The sequence below is a fragment of the Poeciliopsis prolifica genome, unplaced genomic scaffold (genome assembly GCF_027474105.1).
Source record: "Poeciliopsis prolifica strain line A6 unplaced genomic scaffold, Auburn_PproV2 SCAFFOLD041, whole genome shotgun sequence".
NCBI lineage: Eukaryota > Metazoa > Chordata > Actinopteri > Cyprinodontiformes > Poeciliidae > Poeciliopsis > Poeciliopsis prolifica.
The window spans coordinates 1656434-1675675 of NW_026562416.1; the positions used below are offsets into that span (position 1 = coordinate 1656434).

At 39.2% G+C, this 19242-nt stretch overlaps 1 protein-coding gene across 4 annotated transcripts; it reads left to right on the plus strand.

The window, feature by feature from the left end:
* Positions 1-456: 456 nt before the first annotated feature.
* si:ch1073-513e17.1 (sialin) lies at positions 457-12626 on the plus strand. Of its 4 annotated transcripts, XM_055055025.1 has the most exons (12): positions 457-559; positions 4557-4737; positions 4792-4813; positions 5415-5632; positions 6074-6307; positions 7029-7203; positions 7280-7398; positions 7781-7942; positions 8851-8983; positions 9057-9204; positions 9576-9666; positions 9901-12626. In XM_055055025.1, exons 2-12 carry the CDS (start codon positions 4615-4617, stop codon positions 10048-10050), a joined length of 1575 nt encoding a protein of 524 aa, XP_054911000.1. In that variant the 5' UTR covers positions 457-559; positions 4557-4614; the 3' UTR covers positions 10051-12626. The 4 variants fall into 4 exon arrangements, with proteins under 4 accessions (XP_054911000.1, XP_054910999.1, XP_054911002.1 ...); XM_055055024.1 differs by having other exon boundaries at positions 458-559; positions 4557-4813; XM_055055027.1 differs by lacking the exon at positions 5415-5632 and having other exon boundaries at positions 458-559.
* The last annotated feature ends 6616 nt before the right edge of the window (positions 12627-19242 follow it).

The following is a 19242-nucleotide window of genomic DNA, read 5'->3' on the forward strand; positions in this document are numbered from 1 at the left end:
AAAAATACTAGAATATTTTCAGAAATATTGGGGCATTAAAAAAATCAAGCAGCCCAATATTTTCTTGTTAAATTTCGCTTGTTATATGCTCTCGAGTTTTAAATTACACTTTTAAAAGTCAACTAAAACGCAGCAAAAACTTTAAATTGTGACGATTATAAAGACAGTTCAAGAATAATTTGAAGACTTTTTTTTCAAAATTTTGTAAATTTTCAAAATATATGACAATATACTACACTATTAAAACTATGAAAAGACCGCTAATAATTACATTTATTTAAAGTGTTTATTCACATCTGTAGCGCCTCCACTACTTGTTAAACAGAACCACAAGAAGCCAATCACAAGCGTACACGTCATAAGGCTTAGTACAGATTAATAAATCATACCTTCCGCACTCACTTCCGGATAACAAACAAGGCGTAGCGCCTCTGCATGATTTGTAGATCTGTTTTCCCTGAATCGTTGTTCCTCATGTGACTCTTGAAAAACAAGCAGTTCAAGTTTGGGTCTCGCCGGGAGAAGCTTTATGTTTATTCGCTTGATTAGAATTATGAAGGTAAGCTTTCATTTTAGAAATACAGTTACAGGTTTTTACTGACCTGATACCTCTCAGTTACAGTGAAGTTGTATATTGCGGTTAGTTGTTCTCTTTTCAGATCTGGTCTCTAATGATAACTGAGGCTCTTCAGGTTTAATTTTTAGTTCAGTTTTCTGTCAGTGGATTGCATATTAAAGTTGTCTATTATAAGCCAAAATTTCCCAGTGTTCTGTAACTTTTTATTTAAGGAACAGAAGGTTCAAGTTAACGCGTTAACTTTAGTTTTGTATTTCACCAACACATAAGGATAAAACTCTCATTTGGGTGAAATTAACCTTAATATTTTCACCAGTTTTCAGGTTTGTGTTTTCGTGTTGCCAAAGTTGTACCTATGATGTCATCAGAAGGAATAAGCTTTTTTTAGGTAAATTAGAACGTTGTGGACAGGCGTAGTGGGGATCACGTGATGTTGTCAGTGATTATAGATCACCTGTTGCTCACCTGGGGATCTTAGTGAGTGGGTGATGGGGGAAGGTTTACTTTTTGCTGACCGCATCCATTTAGCACATTTTGTCTTTATTCCCTGTTTTTTCTACGGATCCGTTTTTATGCTGTGTGGACACTGTGAAGTTTTGGATATTGACAAAATAAATAAACTTAAATGCAACTTGGATTGCTTTTTTGATCAGCTGGCGCGTCAACAAAGATTCCCCTATTCAGCCGCTCGGCCACCTGGTTTGGCAGTCGCTAATATAGATTTTATTCTGATGAAATGATGACTTAGAGCAAAATAGAAAAATAAAACCTAAAACTGACAATTTAATGTTGAAGTGAGTTGGTTGATTTTTACAGACAAGTCTGAAGTGAGTCTTGCATCCTGAGGTATATTTAAAAACATCATTTTCCAGCGTCATGATTTTAAAAATCAGACCAGATAAGCAGATGTTTCCAAGTCAGAGCTTTATTTTGCTACATCCTCCTTGCTTCCTCTTATTGCTGCTAGTTTGTCCTTTTCACATGAAGTTCATCTGCATCTTGTTAAGAATTAAAAGATGAAGAACTTGATCTTAGCTCGTTAATTAATTCTTAGTCCCGAATTCCTGTGTCTGTGTAAGTGTGCAGAGAGAAAAGAGCAATCGTACGACGTCAGACTTCAGATATTCAGAGTTTTATCCAGAGAAAATCAATGCAAGAAGAACTTTACAATAATCATCTCACCTAGAATATCAAACGTCCAAGACATTACAGAACAGAGACAAAGAACTGAGTAAAAAAGACAAAAGTATAACAGAAGATGCATCCTCCGGGAAACTCTCACCCAGCACAAAGAGATTCCAACTTCTGCTGTAAACCAAATCATTTTATAGAATGCGTAATCTCATCATTTAAATATATGCATTAGGAGGGGTGTTCTTTCCTTTGTGTGGGCTGTCTTAATGTTAATTTTATTACCTCCTGCTCAAGAGCCCCAAAGGCAGATATATGGCCCGGCTCTTTTCGTACCTGCCGCTGTCCAGTTTGATATAGAGTGCAGCTGCAGCGCTATCTCTTCCCCAAGCTGTTTTTCACAAAAAACTCGTTTGTATTTTAACCAAGCTTGCACACAATGTAATGCTAAATAATGACTATAAGTTTGGATCTAATAAGTAACTATTTAAAAACATGCTTAAAGAAATATAGTTAATTCTAATATAGATAAAATTATTTATAAAAAGTTTTAAGATCCTAGTGAACTTTTGAACCATGCTCAGGAATTTGTTTATTGCCTGGCATATAGGCTCTTATCTCAAGAGATCCAAGGAGTCTAGGCCTGTGTTTTCTGTTTCTTCTGTCTGATCCTCCTTTTAAGAATTTATCTGCGTTTCAGAGATTGAGCCGTTGTTTTTAGTTTCATCTAAATTTATATGAACCTAGAGTGTACTTTAACTTTCTATGTTATATTTTATATGTGTCAAAGCTATCCTGTGCAGTATTGTGCTAACTTAAAATTCTATGTCAACAATCTCCAAGACAGAGATTCATTAATGCATTGATTGTTCCTAACAGGAATCCTCCTGATGCATTGCTGTCATCCTTGCTGGGACTTGCTTTAGTCACGTGAAAAATGATAAATATGTTTTATCGCTGCTTATATCTGATAGTGAATTAAGTAAACTATACAAACAGTTCCTTTAGATAAGTTTGATAAAATATAACTTACTGCAGTTTAATGACTCTGATTCCAAAAAGATGGATCTTTTTCTAGTCTTTCAAAGCTGTCTTGGTCAGCGGTTTTTCAAGGTTTTTGGAAGTATTTTTGAAAGTTTCTGCTTATTTTCTTTCTGTAGTAAGTCTGTCAATGTCTTTTCAGTAAATTATGAGGTTTCCCAGCAGCTCCTCCTGAATAAGGTTTATCTTCTTCCACAATTTTATTGTTTGTCCAAATGTTTTCCAGCAAACCAAGGATCCTTTTCTTCAGCAGTGGAGACTTGCACAGTGAGCGTTTGTAGAGTCCATTGTAGTTGAGTTCAGCACATGTTGTTTTTCATAACTAAAACTTGTTGCTGGTGTCTTTCCGGAGCTCTCAGTGAGGATTTCTTAACAACTGCTCTGCTTCTTCTGTAAATCCTTCCTGTTTCTTAGTTCCTTGATAAATAACAGTGAGGAACTTGTTGTACTTGAGGTTTAATTTGAATCCTTTTAAAAACTCATAAACACCTGATCACTTTCCCCTGATGTGTAAAAAAAGCAAAAATAAAGAGGATGTACTTTTTTTTCATTACTATGACTTTATCTACTTCCTGTTTTGCTCCAAGACATTTCAATAGTTCCTAATGAAAGCAAAGTTTAATTAGGAACGCTTTGTAAACCTAAACTAAATGTCAGGCTGCTGTCAAGGTGGTTCTGACCAGACTATTTGTTTCACTTGCAGTAGATTTTGCGTAAGTGCTGATAAATGTGCAGAAAGCAGGTAGTTTTTGTTGATGTTACAGTTTCACGTAATGAGACTATAGAAGTGAAACAGGCCCATGGCATCACCCAACCTCCACTGTGCTGATCATTGACTCACCTGGAGTTTTTGTTGTTGGAAAGTTTAGTCTGATTCGGGTGAAATCCCCGGAGAGTTGAGCAAACTTCACGTTTGTGACAGAAGAGTACCAGTAGTAAGTATGTCAGATGACAGCTGATGGTTGATATGGAAACTTGGTGGCTAAGCCTCTCACAATAATAATACAATAATTAATCGTATGATAAATCACAATCAGTTGATTATTAATATTTTTTGTTGACTTCATAATCCATTTTTATTTTTTCAGTTGTTTGTGTTTTTTATTTCAGTTTTATTTACTGTTTTTTGTTGTTTTATTAAATAAAATAACTTCCTGTTCCAGTGTAAAATGTTCCTTATGATGAAAACATTTATTAGCCTTTAAAAGGGCAAACCTGCATGATTATGCAGTGGTCAATATATTACTTAAAATGGTCTCAAATTGACTACTTTTTGGACAGTTCGTTATTGTCACAGGCCTGTTGGTGGCTCAGAGCTTCATATTTTGATGCAGTGATGTATGGAGATGTTTTTGCTCCTCGTTCTGCTTCGTTTGTCTCAGTTTAGACCAGTAGATATTTTTAAATTTTTCCCCCACTGAATAAAATTAAAAGTTGTATTTCTCTGCATTTTTCAGTGATGATGTGCTACTGGATTAAAGTTAGGTTTGTCTGAAGAGATTTTTACATCTCAAGGGTTTATGCGTCTGTCTTCATGATTGAGAAAATGTCTGCAGATTTTTATATGTTCTGATGAAAAGCCGTTTGCTGTTTAACTGTGAGCTTCACTGGATGCCACTTGTTATCCATCAGAACTGCTGAAGCTAAATGAGTTCAGATCACTGAAATAGGAAGTGGTACTGTGACACATCGAACTGCCCAAACATTTCTGCAGAGTTTCAACAATAATCCCGATCAGCTGAAACTCCGTCACACTTTCATCTCGCTTCCTCTTCGCTTTGTTGACGTTTTAATGACTCGTTTCCAGCTCACCATGGCTCAGTGACAGAACCACCGACCGATCCAGTCCGACTCAGACGCCTGCCATGCCGCTGCCCAATGGCTCCATCAACACCGACGAGAGCAGAGACACCGAGGTTCTGCTGGACACCGAGGTTCTGCTGGACACCGAGGTTCTGCTGGACACCGAGGTTCACCTGGACACAGAGGTTCTGCTGGACACCGAGGTTCACCTGGACACAGAGGTTCTGCTGGACACCCAGGTTCTGCTGGGGAAGGACGCCGGTGAGTTTGGTTGGTTTGTTTTAATCTCAATGTTAAAGAAAACAGCAGTTTTTTTCTGCAAAAGAGAAGCTGAAGATGGAGCACATTATTGTTATTGTTATTATTAGTATTATTCATTGCTTTTTATTTTTTTCTTACTGGAAATTTGCTAAGATAAAACAACAACAATAATAGAACAGTTATACAAATAAATGACTGAATAATTTAAAAAAATACAAGAAATGTATAAATATTAAAAACATTATAAGTGTTGTTGAATTACTTATTTTATTATTTAATAATGAGTATTTTTAATATTTATTCATTTAAACAAATTAATGTTTTTGAAAACAACAGAATCAGTTTTAGTTTTCAGGTCTGCATCACATTGAAGCAGGACGATGACAATGTCCCTGAACGCACCACGAGCTCAGAACAAACAAAACAAATAAGAATAAAATCCACTATCTTAGCGCAAAACAATAAACTGATAATAATAATGAAACCACCAGCTTCGAGCTGCCAGGTCCAAACAATACAGAAAGACGTTTTCACAGATTCTGCAGCAGAGTCCAGTTTTACCAAAGCGCTGTCATTGGGACTAAAATCCGTTCCCGTCCAGTTCCCCCTCGGTGCTGCTCGGCCCGGCTCGGCCTCGCCGTCCTCATGTTCCTGGGGATCTCCGTGGTCTACGGGCTCCGGGTCAACCTCAGCGTCGCCATGGTTGCCATGGTGAACGCCACGGACCCGCCCGGAACCACGAACAGCACGGCGGACCCGGCGTGTCCGCTGCCGTCGGGACCGGAAAACAGCAGCAGAGCCCTGCAGCAGCCGGACGGGGTGAGCGATAGTGTGCGGGCGCCCCCTGGTGGTCCGCCAGGTATTGCATGTACACGTCGCTTTATTTGCCTTGACTTGAGCTCAGTTAGCTTCCCTAAACATTGTGTTTAAAAATAGCAATGAATAAATAAAGCTTAACTATGTAACTTCTGTGGAATTTGTTTATTTACATATTGTTTGGTATGTAACAGATAAACTGTGAAAAAAGTTGAATTAACTAGAGGCAACCAATCAGGGCCAGGGGGCGGGGCTTAGCGCTGTCAGTCACAATCTCATATGGCGCTGCTACCTTTTCCCCAGACTCAGTTAGTGAGAAGTGTTCATTTTTACGACTTGGCTTGTTTGTAAAGCTCTGCTGACACGTCAGCACGGCTCTGGAGAGACATTTGAACAGACGCTGGTGTTTCTGTCCCCTGTTGACGGCTGATTGTGTCCCCACAGACCCCCCAGTATCCCTGGAACTCAGAGACTCAGGGCTGGCTGCTGGGCGCCTTCTTCTTTGGGTACCTGTGCACTCAGATCCCGGGCGGCTACCTAGCCGGTCACTACGGCGGGAAGATCTTCCTGGGTGTGGGCGTGTTTGGCACGGCTGTCCTCACCATCCTCACGCCGCTGGCTGCTGGGTGGGGGTCGCGCTGGCTGTTTGCTCTGCGGGCCCTGGAGGGCTTCGGAGAGGTAGGCCACCTGGTTCTGTGTTAGACTCTTAAAGGGCCGGTGTTACAGAGGGCCGTTTTATAGCACAAGTAGCTATCAGTTGCTGTGTGCTGTATAATAAATATCAAGTATGAGTGAAATTTTTACATCATAATTTAATGCCTTGAAATAGATTTTTTTATTATTATTCCTGGTGTTTCTGAAACTCCAGGAAGTTATCACAACATGGCTCCTCTGTTAACCCTTTAATGTTTTTACCAGCATCACACTGAGAAGTAACTCCGCTAATGAGCTCAGCAGATGTTTGCTAATTGCTGCTGGCTAGTCTGAAGGAGCTGCTTTGCGAGGTGGACGCTCGTTGACACGTAAACTGCTAACGAGGGGGAACTGTGTCCTCAAAGGACGTGCTTTGGACATCTGATTTGTTGCCATGAAAATGAAAGGATTTGTCAGACATTGAAAAAGACACCCAGACGTCTTTTGGCAATGAGTTCAAGTTTTTTTTTACATCTGGAAAATGAACCATTTCCAAAAACCTTCAAAGTGTAACGTCATAAATCAGAAGGTACTGCCACGTTACCTAGCAACACAAGCAGGACTCAAGCACATGTGGTCAGCTGGTTTTACCGCTGAATGCGCTGTACAATGGCTGTTGGAAAAGAGAAGTGTCTTGTTGTTTTTGAATTTAAAAACGTATATAACCACTGCTGCACATATTTGTAATATATAATTTTGTTTTCAGGGCGTGACGTTCCCAGCCATGATGGCGATGTGGACCCGGTGGGCTCCGCCCCTCGAGCGCTCCTTCCTGATCTCGCTGTCAGGTTCTGGGGGAAGCTTCGGCGCCTGCCTGGCGCTGCCGCTCACCGGTTACATCTGTGAACAGCTGGGCTGGCCCGCCGTGTTCTACCTCTGCGGTTTGTGGCAGAAACACGCAGAAATCGCCACCATTCAGCTCCTTTTTTATTAACGCTTCATGTCCTCGTCCCTCAGGAGGCACCGGGTGCCTCTGGTTCGTTTTCTGGTGCTTTCTCGTGTCCGACGATCCTCGAACTCACCGTCGGATCAGCGAACAGGAGAGAGATTACATCATAAACTCTATCGGAGCTCAGGTGAGATTCAGCATCCTGGCTCAGCTTTTTGTTTGTCACAGAAATAATTAATCAGATTAATTGTTTCAGCCTTATATTTTAAAATGTAAGCTTAAGAGGTTAAATAAAAAGTCTGCAGAATGTGCCATTGTTTAATCTGATTAATCGTCAGATTACTAATCTGCTTTTCAGACTAAATGTTGGAGAAATTTCCGGCCTGTGTTCTCCTCACTTCTCCTTTAGAGTTCCTGTTTCTGCTTTTTGCTTCTCAGATCTTATTGTTTACATGTAAAACAAAGTTTTTTTTATCAATACTGAATACTTTTGCTTGTTCATCTGTGTGTTGTTTTTCTCACAGTTTCCCAGAAAGGAGTTAAATTTGCCTGTTATCATTTCCCTTCAGGGCAAAGGTCACGGCTGGTCGCTGCCTCTTGTATCCATGGGGCTTTCCGTCCCACTGTGGACCATCATCGTCACCCAGATGTGCTCCAATTGGTCCTTCTACACGCTGCTCACCTCCCTGCCCACCTACATGAACGACATCCTGCACTTTGACCTGCAGTCGGTGAGTTTCTGCTGCTCCGTCGCACCTGATTAAAAAACTGAAACTTACCTGTTTTGCCCCTCATTTCCGATTGAGGAGATGTTTTTTTCTTTTACTTTTGGTACTTCTGGCTCACAGAGAATGAAAACCTGAAATTAAGTGTCTCAGAAAGTTGAGTGGAAGGAAAACAACCTGTAGCGGTGGTTTTCCTGCAGCCTTGTCAAAACTATGACTCAGAATTCATTCAAGAATCTTGGCTTGAAATATTTCTGAAAATATTTCCCTCTGTTTGCGATGAATCTATTTAATATCTGAGTTTCACTTTCTGAAATGAGGGACAGAAATACAGATTCTTTGTTTTTAACTTTTGATCGGTTGAGGGCGACCTTCATACTGGTACTGCCACAGTTTAGTGTTTTCTATGTTTTGGTCCAGAAAATGTTTTTAGTTTAAACTCAGAAGCAAACATTGATAGCTTTGTTGTGAAATCCCTGCTGTCCTCAGCTTAATGGCTCAGGAGCCAAAGTCTGTTGAGTGAAACGTTTCTGAATGTTTGTGGCACAACTTGAGTGATATTAAAATAAAACGTGGCTAATAAAAGCAAAATACTTTGAGTTTTTTAGGACTAAACGTTTTCCATTTGAGAAGATATTGGAAATGTTTTAAAAGCGTTCTTGCTCCATGTTCTGCTTTTTCTGATAACAGGATCAGTGAAAAATTTACAGAATATAAATTAGCCTTAAAATGTAATTAGCTGTTTCTGTTGGGTTCTGTTCTGCATTTTGCTGTGGTTTACAGATTGAATTTACTGTGCTGTAACATTTAATATTACCAGATTTTTATTGAAAACGTTAAGTTTATAATGAGTTGTAAGGACTTTGTTCTGTTTGCTGAGGTTCGTGTTGATAATTGCGTAACTTGTGTCTCAGAACGGCTTCCTGTCGGCGCTGCCGTACTTCTGCAGCGTTCCGGTCTCGCTGCTGTCCGGCGTGGTTGCTGATTGGCTCATCATGAGGCAGGTGTTCAGCATCACCAACGTGCGCAAGATCTTCACCTTTACAGGTCAGTGAGGTTCGGTTTTCCGCCTGAACAGCCTGGCTGCGGGGCTGCCATGAAGACACTCGTCTCCCTGCAGGCCTGCTGCTGCCGGCGCTCTTCCTCATCGGCGTCTGCTACGCCGGATGCAGCCACGTCCTCACAGTCACCTTCCTCACGCTCTCCACCGGCTTAGGAGGGATCAGCTCCGCCGGCGTCTACGTCAACCAGATCGACATCGCTCCCCGGTGGGTGGCCGCTGCCGTGGCAACCGTTTCAGCTCAAACATGGAGTCATGAGCTTTTAGCTAGCAGAGCTTTGCTAGCCCAAAACGTCCTAATGGCCAGTTGTAGCCCAGGTCTTTGGATGTTTTACCTGATGTCGTATGAAAACATCGTTGGAATAATCTGTAGAATAATCAGCAGGCTAATCAATTAGTCATCAGAATATTTAGTAGAATAAATATTAAATTAAATTATTGGTTGCAGCCCTGATCCTGATCCAGTTTGTGTGTGAGAAGAAAACTGGATCATTTGATGGCAGCAGAAAGCGTTACAGCCAACATAGGACGAAGACTCTATATTTTTATCTACTTATCTATCGTTTCTTTTCCTGGCAGGTACGCCGGATTCCTCCTGGGAATCACCAACACGTTCGGGACGATCCCGGGTGTCGTGGCGCCGATCGTGACGGGATACTTTACAGAAGATGTGAGTCTCCAAGAAATCTTGCTGCTGAAATACCTCCTGCTTTTCTGTCCCGTCTGGTTTCTGTTTGTTCTGCTCTAAACGTTTTTATTCCGAATGTTTTCTTTTGCTCTGTTGGGTTTATTGAGGCTCTCGTATAAAGATAAGGCTGTTTTATTGTATTATTAATCATATTTTAACTCCAGTGAGGCGTCAGCAGCGGGACGCTGGGTAGACTGACCTCTGACCTTTCTGCAGCACACCATGGCAGGCTGGAGGAAGGTGTTCTGGGTCGCTGCTGGGATCAACATCGGCGGCGCCGTCATTTTCACAATATTTGGCAGCGGCAAGATGGAGGCGTGGGCCGTCGAGGACAAGGAGGAGGAGAAGGCAGTCGGTCCAAGTTGAAGAAAAACCAAAGAGAAGCAGCGAAGCTCAACCTGATCAAGGATTCGTTAATCCACAGTCTGACCTCAACACACAGCTTTCACATCTTTAGCAACATTTTCTTCTTGGGGGAAGTTTACATCGCTTTCAAATCTCTTTAATTCATCTCTGATGTCTTGCCTTCGAATGATTCACACTAATCATAGAAGATGGCCCTGCTCAGCATTTTGAAGGTTTATTTTTGGCTGATTTTCACTCCGTATCAGTCGAGTTCCCAAACGTTTTCAGATGAATGCTGTCAGTTTGATCGCTGAGCCTCGCAGCGCAGACATGTGAATCATTCAGGAGTAAAAGTGGATGAATCGGCACAACGATGACACACAGCAGACCAGTTCACAAGTACAAGTTAAACCGTGTTGCTTTGCTCAGAGTGGAAATCAGGACCTTTAACAAAAACGTGTCATCCTTCAGTTGACCCAGAAAAATCCCAGAAATTCAACAGAAAATAGGATTTTAGGTGATTTCAAACTACAGGAACAATATCAGAAAAAAATGAATATTATTGGTCTATATAATGGTCTCGCTATGGTGTCCTGAACCAAGCTAACTCCTTTCACACGAGTTAGGATTAAACGGCTCTTACTTTATTTACGTAGAATGGAGTGAAACTGCCAAAACAGGAACAACATAAATTCAATAAATAACTTACTTTGTTTCTCACACATTAACATAAACGCTCATTTTTAACTATACATACAGACATTGCGTCGAAGAACTCGATCTGAACACGACATTCACAATATATCCGTCGGAACATCCGCTCTGCCGTTAACAAACAAACTGACTAAATAACGTAAAACATTTCCCTGAAAGTCCAGCAGGTGGCAGCAATGTGCCATGCAAAATAAACAGGTTACAGGACAGTCTACATTCTGCTAGTGTTGAAGAAACACAATTTTGTTAATCTGGTGTTTCGATTCTATAAGAAACACAATTAAATCACATGTGAATAATGTTATTGACAGATCACTAAAACTAATCGTAAACTGTCACATGAGATGTGTTAATATTTCTGCCATGGTGCTATCGCTCGTCAGCTCACCTGTCAGAGAGACGATAAACGTTTATCTGCAGCATTTTGGTGAAACTGTCGGCGTCGACTTTACAGAAAAACTGGATTTAACTATTTCAAATTTTGCTGGATGGTAAATTGTTTCAGAAGTTGTTTGATATTGTTTTAAGACCTTTTTAAGTAATGTAATGATAATAATGCAGAAACACATTCTTAAATATCAAAAAGCTTTAAAGTCTTATGAACATTTAACACTGGAACTGAAAGACATGTTATATATCCAAAATAAGTAAACAGAACACAAACAGAACTATGAAGTCTCTGTAAACTAAATCTGAGCATTTAGATGCTGAATTGTGGTGAAATCATGCAGGAACCGGATCATCTGGACTGAACATGAAACGGCTGCTGAACCGTTTCTGTCGGTTTGTTTTGCAGACAAACTGAAGCTGCAAAGATGCTTCACTGTCTGCAGATTTAAAGTTGAATTAATTTCAGGATAAAAATATTTCAGGCTTTAGTTAGTTTGTTTATTTAGATCCTCTTTGCTTATTATTTAGAGTTAATACATAATTTCTTTTTAAAGAACATTTTAAAAAGTTTTAAATTTATGTTGTTGTTTTTTTGTTTTCCAATTTATTCCACAATCAATTTGTTGCTTTGCTTTGGTCTTGGCACTTTTTATTTGACGTTTTATTTTTTAAATTGATGTTTTTGTTTTGTTATTTAACCCCAAACTGCACATAAGCTGCTTAATGTCTCAGTGTTACTGAGAACAAGACGAAGTTTGACCAAATGGAAAAACTGGATTTTTGTCGTTCATTTGAATGAAACTCTTCAGTCGGGACCAGATGAAGCACTTTCTCCAGGCACTTTTTGTTTGTTTTTACTTCAACGTTTTAATATCAGGATAAATGTAATGTGTGTTTTTATATTACAAATCCAATTAATTTGTTTTTATAAGATATAAAAATATCATTATCTCTGCAAATGTTTGGAGAGAAATAAGTTGCACATTGATGATTCTAAATGGGTGTAAAATGTACTTCTGTGATCTGAAAAAATGTAAAATATATTTAGTTTTTTTAAAAGATGGGATTAAAAGAAAGATAAAATTGCTGAAGATCATCAGAAATTCTCTAAAATGTGTGGTTTCATGTACGTATGTAATCATATCATCTTTATACTTTAAGTTTCAGAAACGGATCCAGTTGTTTAATTCTGGCAGTAACGTTTTTATAATTCTCACAGTTTGAAGATAAATGCTCACATTAACCTGTTTTTATGTTAAAAAATGTGTAGTTTGTATTGACATCTTTGCTCCTGAAGCTTCAGGGAAGCAGTTACTGTGAACAACCACTAGGTGGCGCAATGCAATAAGCAGCAGTTTCTGTCGTGTCACAATAATATTATTATTTGTGCAAATTAATGGCAATAATTCTTATTTGAAGCTCCTGAAACTATCAGATCTTGTATTTCTGTATTAATTTTGATAATTTGGCAGGAAATAAATTTCTTGATGACATATCTTCCTGATCAGTTAAGGCAGTTTCTGCCATATAAATAATACTTTGATAGTTTTATTGGAAGAGTTCAGCTTGCAACGCAAAAAGCTGCTCACAATAGCTTCAATATTTTAAGTGTATCACTGATTAAGTATTTCAGTGTTATTTTTGTATTTTTAAAAAAGGTGCAATAACATAAAATAAAGCCCAGATGATCTACTACTACATAAATAATGTAAATATAATTTAGATTTTAATCAAAATTTTTGTCTTGAAAACTTTTTATCCAAAAAAAGTAAAACACATGGACCTTACAGATTATTTTATTCTTTAAGAATAAAAAGTATCCTGGATAAACAGGATGTTTTGTTTCTTAATGAAGGAACTTTGTGTCAGCATGAAGATTACTTTATTATTCATGAATTTATGAGTAACAGGAATAACAATAAAAATAGAGGACTTATCTCTTATGACTTATCTCTTCAAATTGAATCAAGTGAACCTTGTGAGGTTTCAGCTTTAAAGCAACATGTCATGTTTTTGTTTGAGTGCCTCCAGAAAACACATATGACCTTTGAACTCTTCAGCTTCAACAGACATTTAGAAAAGATTATTTAAAACCTAAGGCAAAAAAAAAATTAAGTTTGTGAAATGTATCTAGATTCATTTTCTATTACCACAATAAACCCAATTTTAAAGCCATTTCCGTTCATTTTAATATTTTTTTAGAGTTAAATATAATTTCCTGGACGGTTCCGGACCTTTGACCTGCGGTCACCGCCAGGTTTGTCCGCGGTTTCCGGTCTGTTTGCTGCTGCGAGGTGTTCTTGTCAGAACTTGCATCAGTCGCCTCGCGGAGTCACCCGGATATTGATGACGTCAGCCGTTGCCTGAGAACACAGCGGTGCAACATAAAATGCCGTCCTACCCACAAAGCGGTTCCCAGCGTGTTTTAAGGAGGATTTTAACGAAAATATTTCAATTTTGTCTCATAAATTTGCGTTAAAAATTTTATATTTATTGACAGACGCTTTATTTAACATTATCGGTGCTTATTTCGTTAAAGGAAAGAATCAATGTTGCTACATTCACACAAATGTAGTGAAAATCATCACCAGTTTGTTGGTGAATCTTCATGTTTTATCATGTTCTCGTGTGATTTCTTCATGTTTTTATCCTTCTTCTGTAGCAAAGTAATAATAATAAAAGTGATCATTTAAAATCTGACCTATATTCAACTCCAATAATTTCAATATTTAGGTTTTGTGACGTCACTGGGGACATTTTTGCTCAGTAATTCTAACCCCTTTCAAGATAAAGTTTTTAAAGGAATCCACAAATTTAACTTAAAAAAATCACAGATAAACTAAAAAGCTCAACTTAAAACTCTTAAAAATGACATAAAAATACATAAACCTATAATTTTTTTAAATTACATCATCTACCATGTGGAATCCTGATATGAATTTGCTAACATTAATTCTCCTCCCTTTATTTTATTTTTCCAAGCCTGTAAACATGAGGTAAATGTCATCGCAAACACCTGGAAGAGAAATCAGTCAAGAAAACAAACTGTCCTTTAAATAGTTTTTTACACTCTGAAGTTTGTTTAGTTGTTTTGTGTTTATTTTAATTTTACTTGTTGTGATCCTTCTGGGATCTGATAAATGAAGAGTTGCTGGAATTCAGTGAAACTGTCTCAGCATCATGGACCATGAATTATGAACCAGAGATGAACTTGTGAAGCTAATTTAACCACTTTTTCTTTCTGAATTTTGAAAAGTTTCATACAGTCAAATATAACTAAAAATGAGAATTAGGTTCTAAAAGGAAAGTAGAGAAAAAAGAAACACCATAAAAATTTATTGCTGTAATTTTTCAAGTAAAATGAGGATATATGTGGAGATTATGAATCTTGTGTTTCATTTGATGAAACATCTCAACACATTTTCACTCACAGCTGAAGAGAAACATCGAACCAGAGAGGGACTTTGCTCTCTGGTGCCACACAAACCACCTGGAACTCAACACCTCTAAGACGAAGGAGCTGGTTATAGACTTTGGGAGGTCCAGACCAAAGCCGGACCAGTCGTACTAGAGGGAACGGAGGTTGAGGTCGTGGGCTCCTACAAGTACCTCGGGCTGTGGCTGGACAGTAAACTGGATTGGTCAAAACACACCAGCCACCTGTACGGGAAGGTGCAGAGCAGGATGTACTTCCTGAGGAGACTGCGGTCCTTTAACATCTGCAGCAAACTGCTGTGGATGTTCTACCAGTCAGTGATCGCCAGTGTCCTCTTCTACACCGTGGTGTGCTGGGGAGGCAGCACATCCAAGAAGGACACGTCCAGACTGGACAAACTGATCAGGCGTGCCGGCTCTGTGGTCGGCATGAAGCTGGACTCTCTGGTGACGGTGGCAGAGGCGAGGACACTGAACAAACTGCTGGACATCATGGACGATAGCAGCCACCCTCTACACGCCGTCATCAGCAGCCAGAGGAGCCTGTTCAGTGACAGACTGCTGCTTCCCAAGTGCCGGACCAATAGATTCAAGAACTCCTTTGTCCCCCACGCCTTCAGACTGTACAACTCCTCACTGGGGGGTCGGAGGTGACACAGGACAGAGGGAAGAAGGAGTAGTTTTTCTACAAATGTGAACTCCATATTTATCAGGCCAAACCATACAGTGCAATACCATATCACTGGTCAATCTATCCACCAAATTGCTATAATTTCCTTTTGTTTGTATTTGTATTATATTCTTTGTTTTGTATTTAATTTGTATTTCTTGGTATTATTTTGTGTATGCTTACTGTGTGCACATTTTTGCCCGTGAGCTGCTGGTAACTATAATTTCCTGAGAGAGTCTTCCTAAGGGATCAATAAAGTCAAGTCTAAGTCTAAGTCTCTAAGTTCAGTCCAAGTGATTCCGACCAGAACCGGGGTTAACGCTCAGAACAGTTGAGCTTAACAGCGGCACGCCTCTCATTCACAGGACAATGCAGATCATGGCTTTAACATGGAAAAGGTTCAATCTGAGGCTAAGTGGCTCCTGCAGTGTGTTGCTAATGTGCATTATTTGCATTGACGGCCTCCCTGCAGCTCTGCACAGGTCACCATGCAGGCCGCTGACGCTGCAGCTCTCTGCAGGGACGACTCCAGCGTTTCTGAACGCTGGCAGAAACCAGAACCAGCTCCACTCAGGAGAACATCTGCTGCTGTTTATAAGAACATACTAACTGGTTTTGTTTGATGCTGCAAAACATTTTCTTGCAGTTATCTGAATTAAAAATTAAATTCAAAATACTTTACTGATCTCAAATTAAATGTTGTTGTAGCTCATACTAATTCAAATTCAAAAGTTGTTGCAGATTGTGATGATTCAGCTCAAATTCAAATGAAATATTTTCTGTTCAAAACAGTCTTTACAATAGAGTTTGTTGATTCACTACGTATTTGTAGAAATTATTCAGCAAATACTGAGGGTGGCATCCAGTAGAGTTGTAGTTTGTGCATTTGTTTTATCACAATAAAATAAAAACAACTGCAAAAACATAACATTTTACGAAACATTTTAGCCGAGCTTCTAGTTCAAAGATCTTAGCAGATTTTAAGTTATTAATTATTTAATATTGATGAAAAAGTTTGTATTCCACTGGCAGATTATTTCACTTATAGTGTGGGAAAAATAACCTCTTATAAGTGAAATAATCTGACAGTGTTTGATTTCATCAATATTTAGGAATTAAAATAAACTTCTATATTTGCTGAAAAGCCACTTTTAATCTAGTTTCGTCTTATTTCAAGTGCACTGAGTTATTTGCATTGGAAACTCAGCACAAACACTTGGTGAGATTTTGTGTCTTTGCTGTGCAGCTTGAAATGAAAATGGATGATAATTCAGCTCCCTGTTACCATGGCCACCGTCCAACATGACTCATCCTCGATGTGCCGCTGCGTCTTTTCACACCGTAACGCCTCCGTGTCTCTGCGCCAATCGCTCGCCGTTCTCCTCCTCCTCCTCCTCCTTCGCAGCAGCAGCAGCAGCAGCAGCAGCAGCAGCAGAGTTTTCGCCGCTGCAGTGGCATGATGGGAAGCCACCATCACACCGGGGTCACGCCTCACCTGCAGAGAAACGACAGGCAGGAATCAGGAATCAGGAAATACTTGACATCCATCCATTTATTCACTAGAGATGGATTTGAGCTGTGGGGAGAAGACGAGTTCCCCGAGAGAACAATTTATCACCAATTACTGACAGAAAATAATTAGATTTTGTTTCATTTCTTATGGTCATGACAGAATAAATAAACATGTGAGTTTATAATGTCTTACAATGAAACAAAATCAACATGTAAAGTTAGTTTAAAGCTGAAAAGACAGTAAAATCCACCTAAATGTCAGCTGTCACTGCTGTAATCTAGATATTTTTCGAAAACTTTGACCTGATGTGAAAACTAAAAACTTCTTCGTCTTAAAATTAAACATTTCTTTTAGAATTTGAACATCAGAATTACTGATTTATAATTATGATTTTTGCATAAAGAATGCTGCTCACACCTGCTCAGGTCCAATCAGTGACTCAACATGAATGCGGCGCAGCAGAGCATGAATCATGTTTCCTGGGAGCGAAGGCTGGGAGATGTTTCATGTATCTGATAAAACGTTCCTCCGCTCTGACCCTGGGAAACCGGGTAAAGCGCTGCTGTGTTTCTGACCCTCCAGGACTCCTGCTCCGCCCCAACGGGCCTCAACAGGCTTTTATTGGAGTCGGTCAGAGTTTCGTACGAACTTCTGACATTTTCTTAACTACATTTTGGAAAAATTTATATTTACCAAAACTTGAACACAACTTTATATTTCTGATGTAATTTTTCAGCCTTAAAGGGGCAGTATTATATGTTTTCCAGGCACATTTTTATAGCATGATCAAATGTCAATGTTACCTTCAGTTGCTATGTGCAACATGGGCAACCGCCCAGGGCAGCATATTGAGAGGGGAGGCATAATATCCCATCTAAGGGCTAGGACTATGATCAAGTATGACTTAAAAGAAATATGACTTGATGGCTTGAAATTGGGCACTTGTCTCTTTAAGAAGTTCCTGCTTTTTCTGGAGCTCCGCCTTCAGGAAGTCGTCACAACATGGCTTCTCAGTTAACCCTTCAATGTTTTTACCAGCGTTGAACTGAGGACACATTTTTGATATTTTTGACAACTATCTTAGCAACATTCTTTTGGATAAGGTTACGTTATTTACATTAATTTCACCAATTTTATCTAAAAAATGTTGCACTTACTGTTGTTATGGATTCTGTTTTCCTTGATCTCTTTTATCTGCTTACATACACACGCAGCAGCTGACACAACCATGTTTATGTGTGACTGTCGCCAGTCACACATAAACCTTATTCTTCTAAGGTTTTATGCTTAGAAGAATAAAACCTCAACAGTCTTTGCCTGGTTCACCTGGTTCCCTCCATCAGGTGAGCTGAGTGACGCCCATAAATCTGTATCTGATCCATAACATGGAACATTTGGTCATTTTTCAGCCTCTTCTTGTATTTAATCACATCTCATTGTTTTTACTTTACAGCTAGACCTAAATTTCCTCCCTGTGGGACAATAAAGAATATTTTTATTGTGTTCGGAGAACAGGAGGCGGAGGATTCCTTTTTTGCAAAGAGAACTTTCATCTGTAACTGGAGCTGCTTTTCTGATTTTCTGATTTTTCCAAAAGAAAAAATAAAATATTTGAATCATTTCCTGATTCTGAGTTGTAGATGAATTTCAAGTATTCAAAGTTCAATCATGGTAAAAAACATTTCAACCTGAAAACGTGGTAGAGTTAGAACAAAGATTGTCCTGAATGACTGTTGGATGCTCCTGCTGCCGCCTGGATGCTGACCCTCTGGGTGATGGGCTGTTTTGCTCAGGAGGTTTATTTTAGTTTGCTGCGAACGGAGCGGGAGAACCTGTTGACTACAGGCCAGCCTGCATTTTTACTCCTATATTTTAAATGATTGTTGCTCAACGCCGTGGAAATGTTTTGTTCTCATGATTATCGGTGTCGCTCCTTACGTTTCCTTTCAGGCTTCCAGTCTGACCAGTTTGGTGCAACCGAGTACAGCCTGTCAGGACTTGACCTTCAATGGACTGAAAGCAGCAGCGTTAAACTGGTTTGCATGCTGACCAGTTCAGTCCAGGTTTCAGCCCAGCTTCTCTGCTGCAGAATCACTTTTAATTCAATCTTCAACCAGACCTTGAATATGCGCCTGCCGGCTCTTACGAAAGCATCTGAAGAACAATAACACTTTTTACGCTCTGGTCTCTCTCAGATTGTTTGAATGCAAATCTCTGTCCTCTGAATTAATCTGATGATTCAATCATTCCTCCCAGTGATACTAGTGGGGGTTGTGTGGTAGAAACCAGTCTGAAAGCTGTTAAATGTGAAATGTTGCACTCATGATGGTAATTATTCCCAACAGTTCTGCATCCCTGCAAAACAACAAAAAAACCCAAAAGAAATCAATTCATTTTAAAAGTAAACTTAATAAACAAATATTTTCTGTTCTTAATTCATGAAATATTGTCCCATTAGCTAAAACACAAATCGAAACTTTTATGCTTTTTT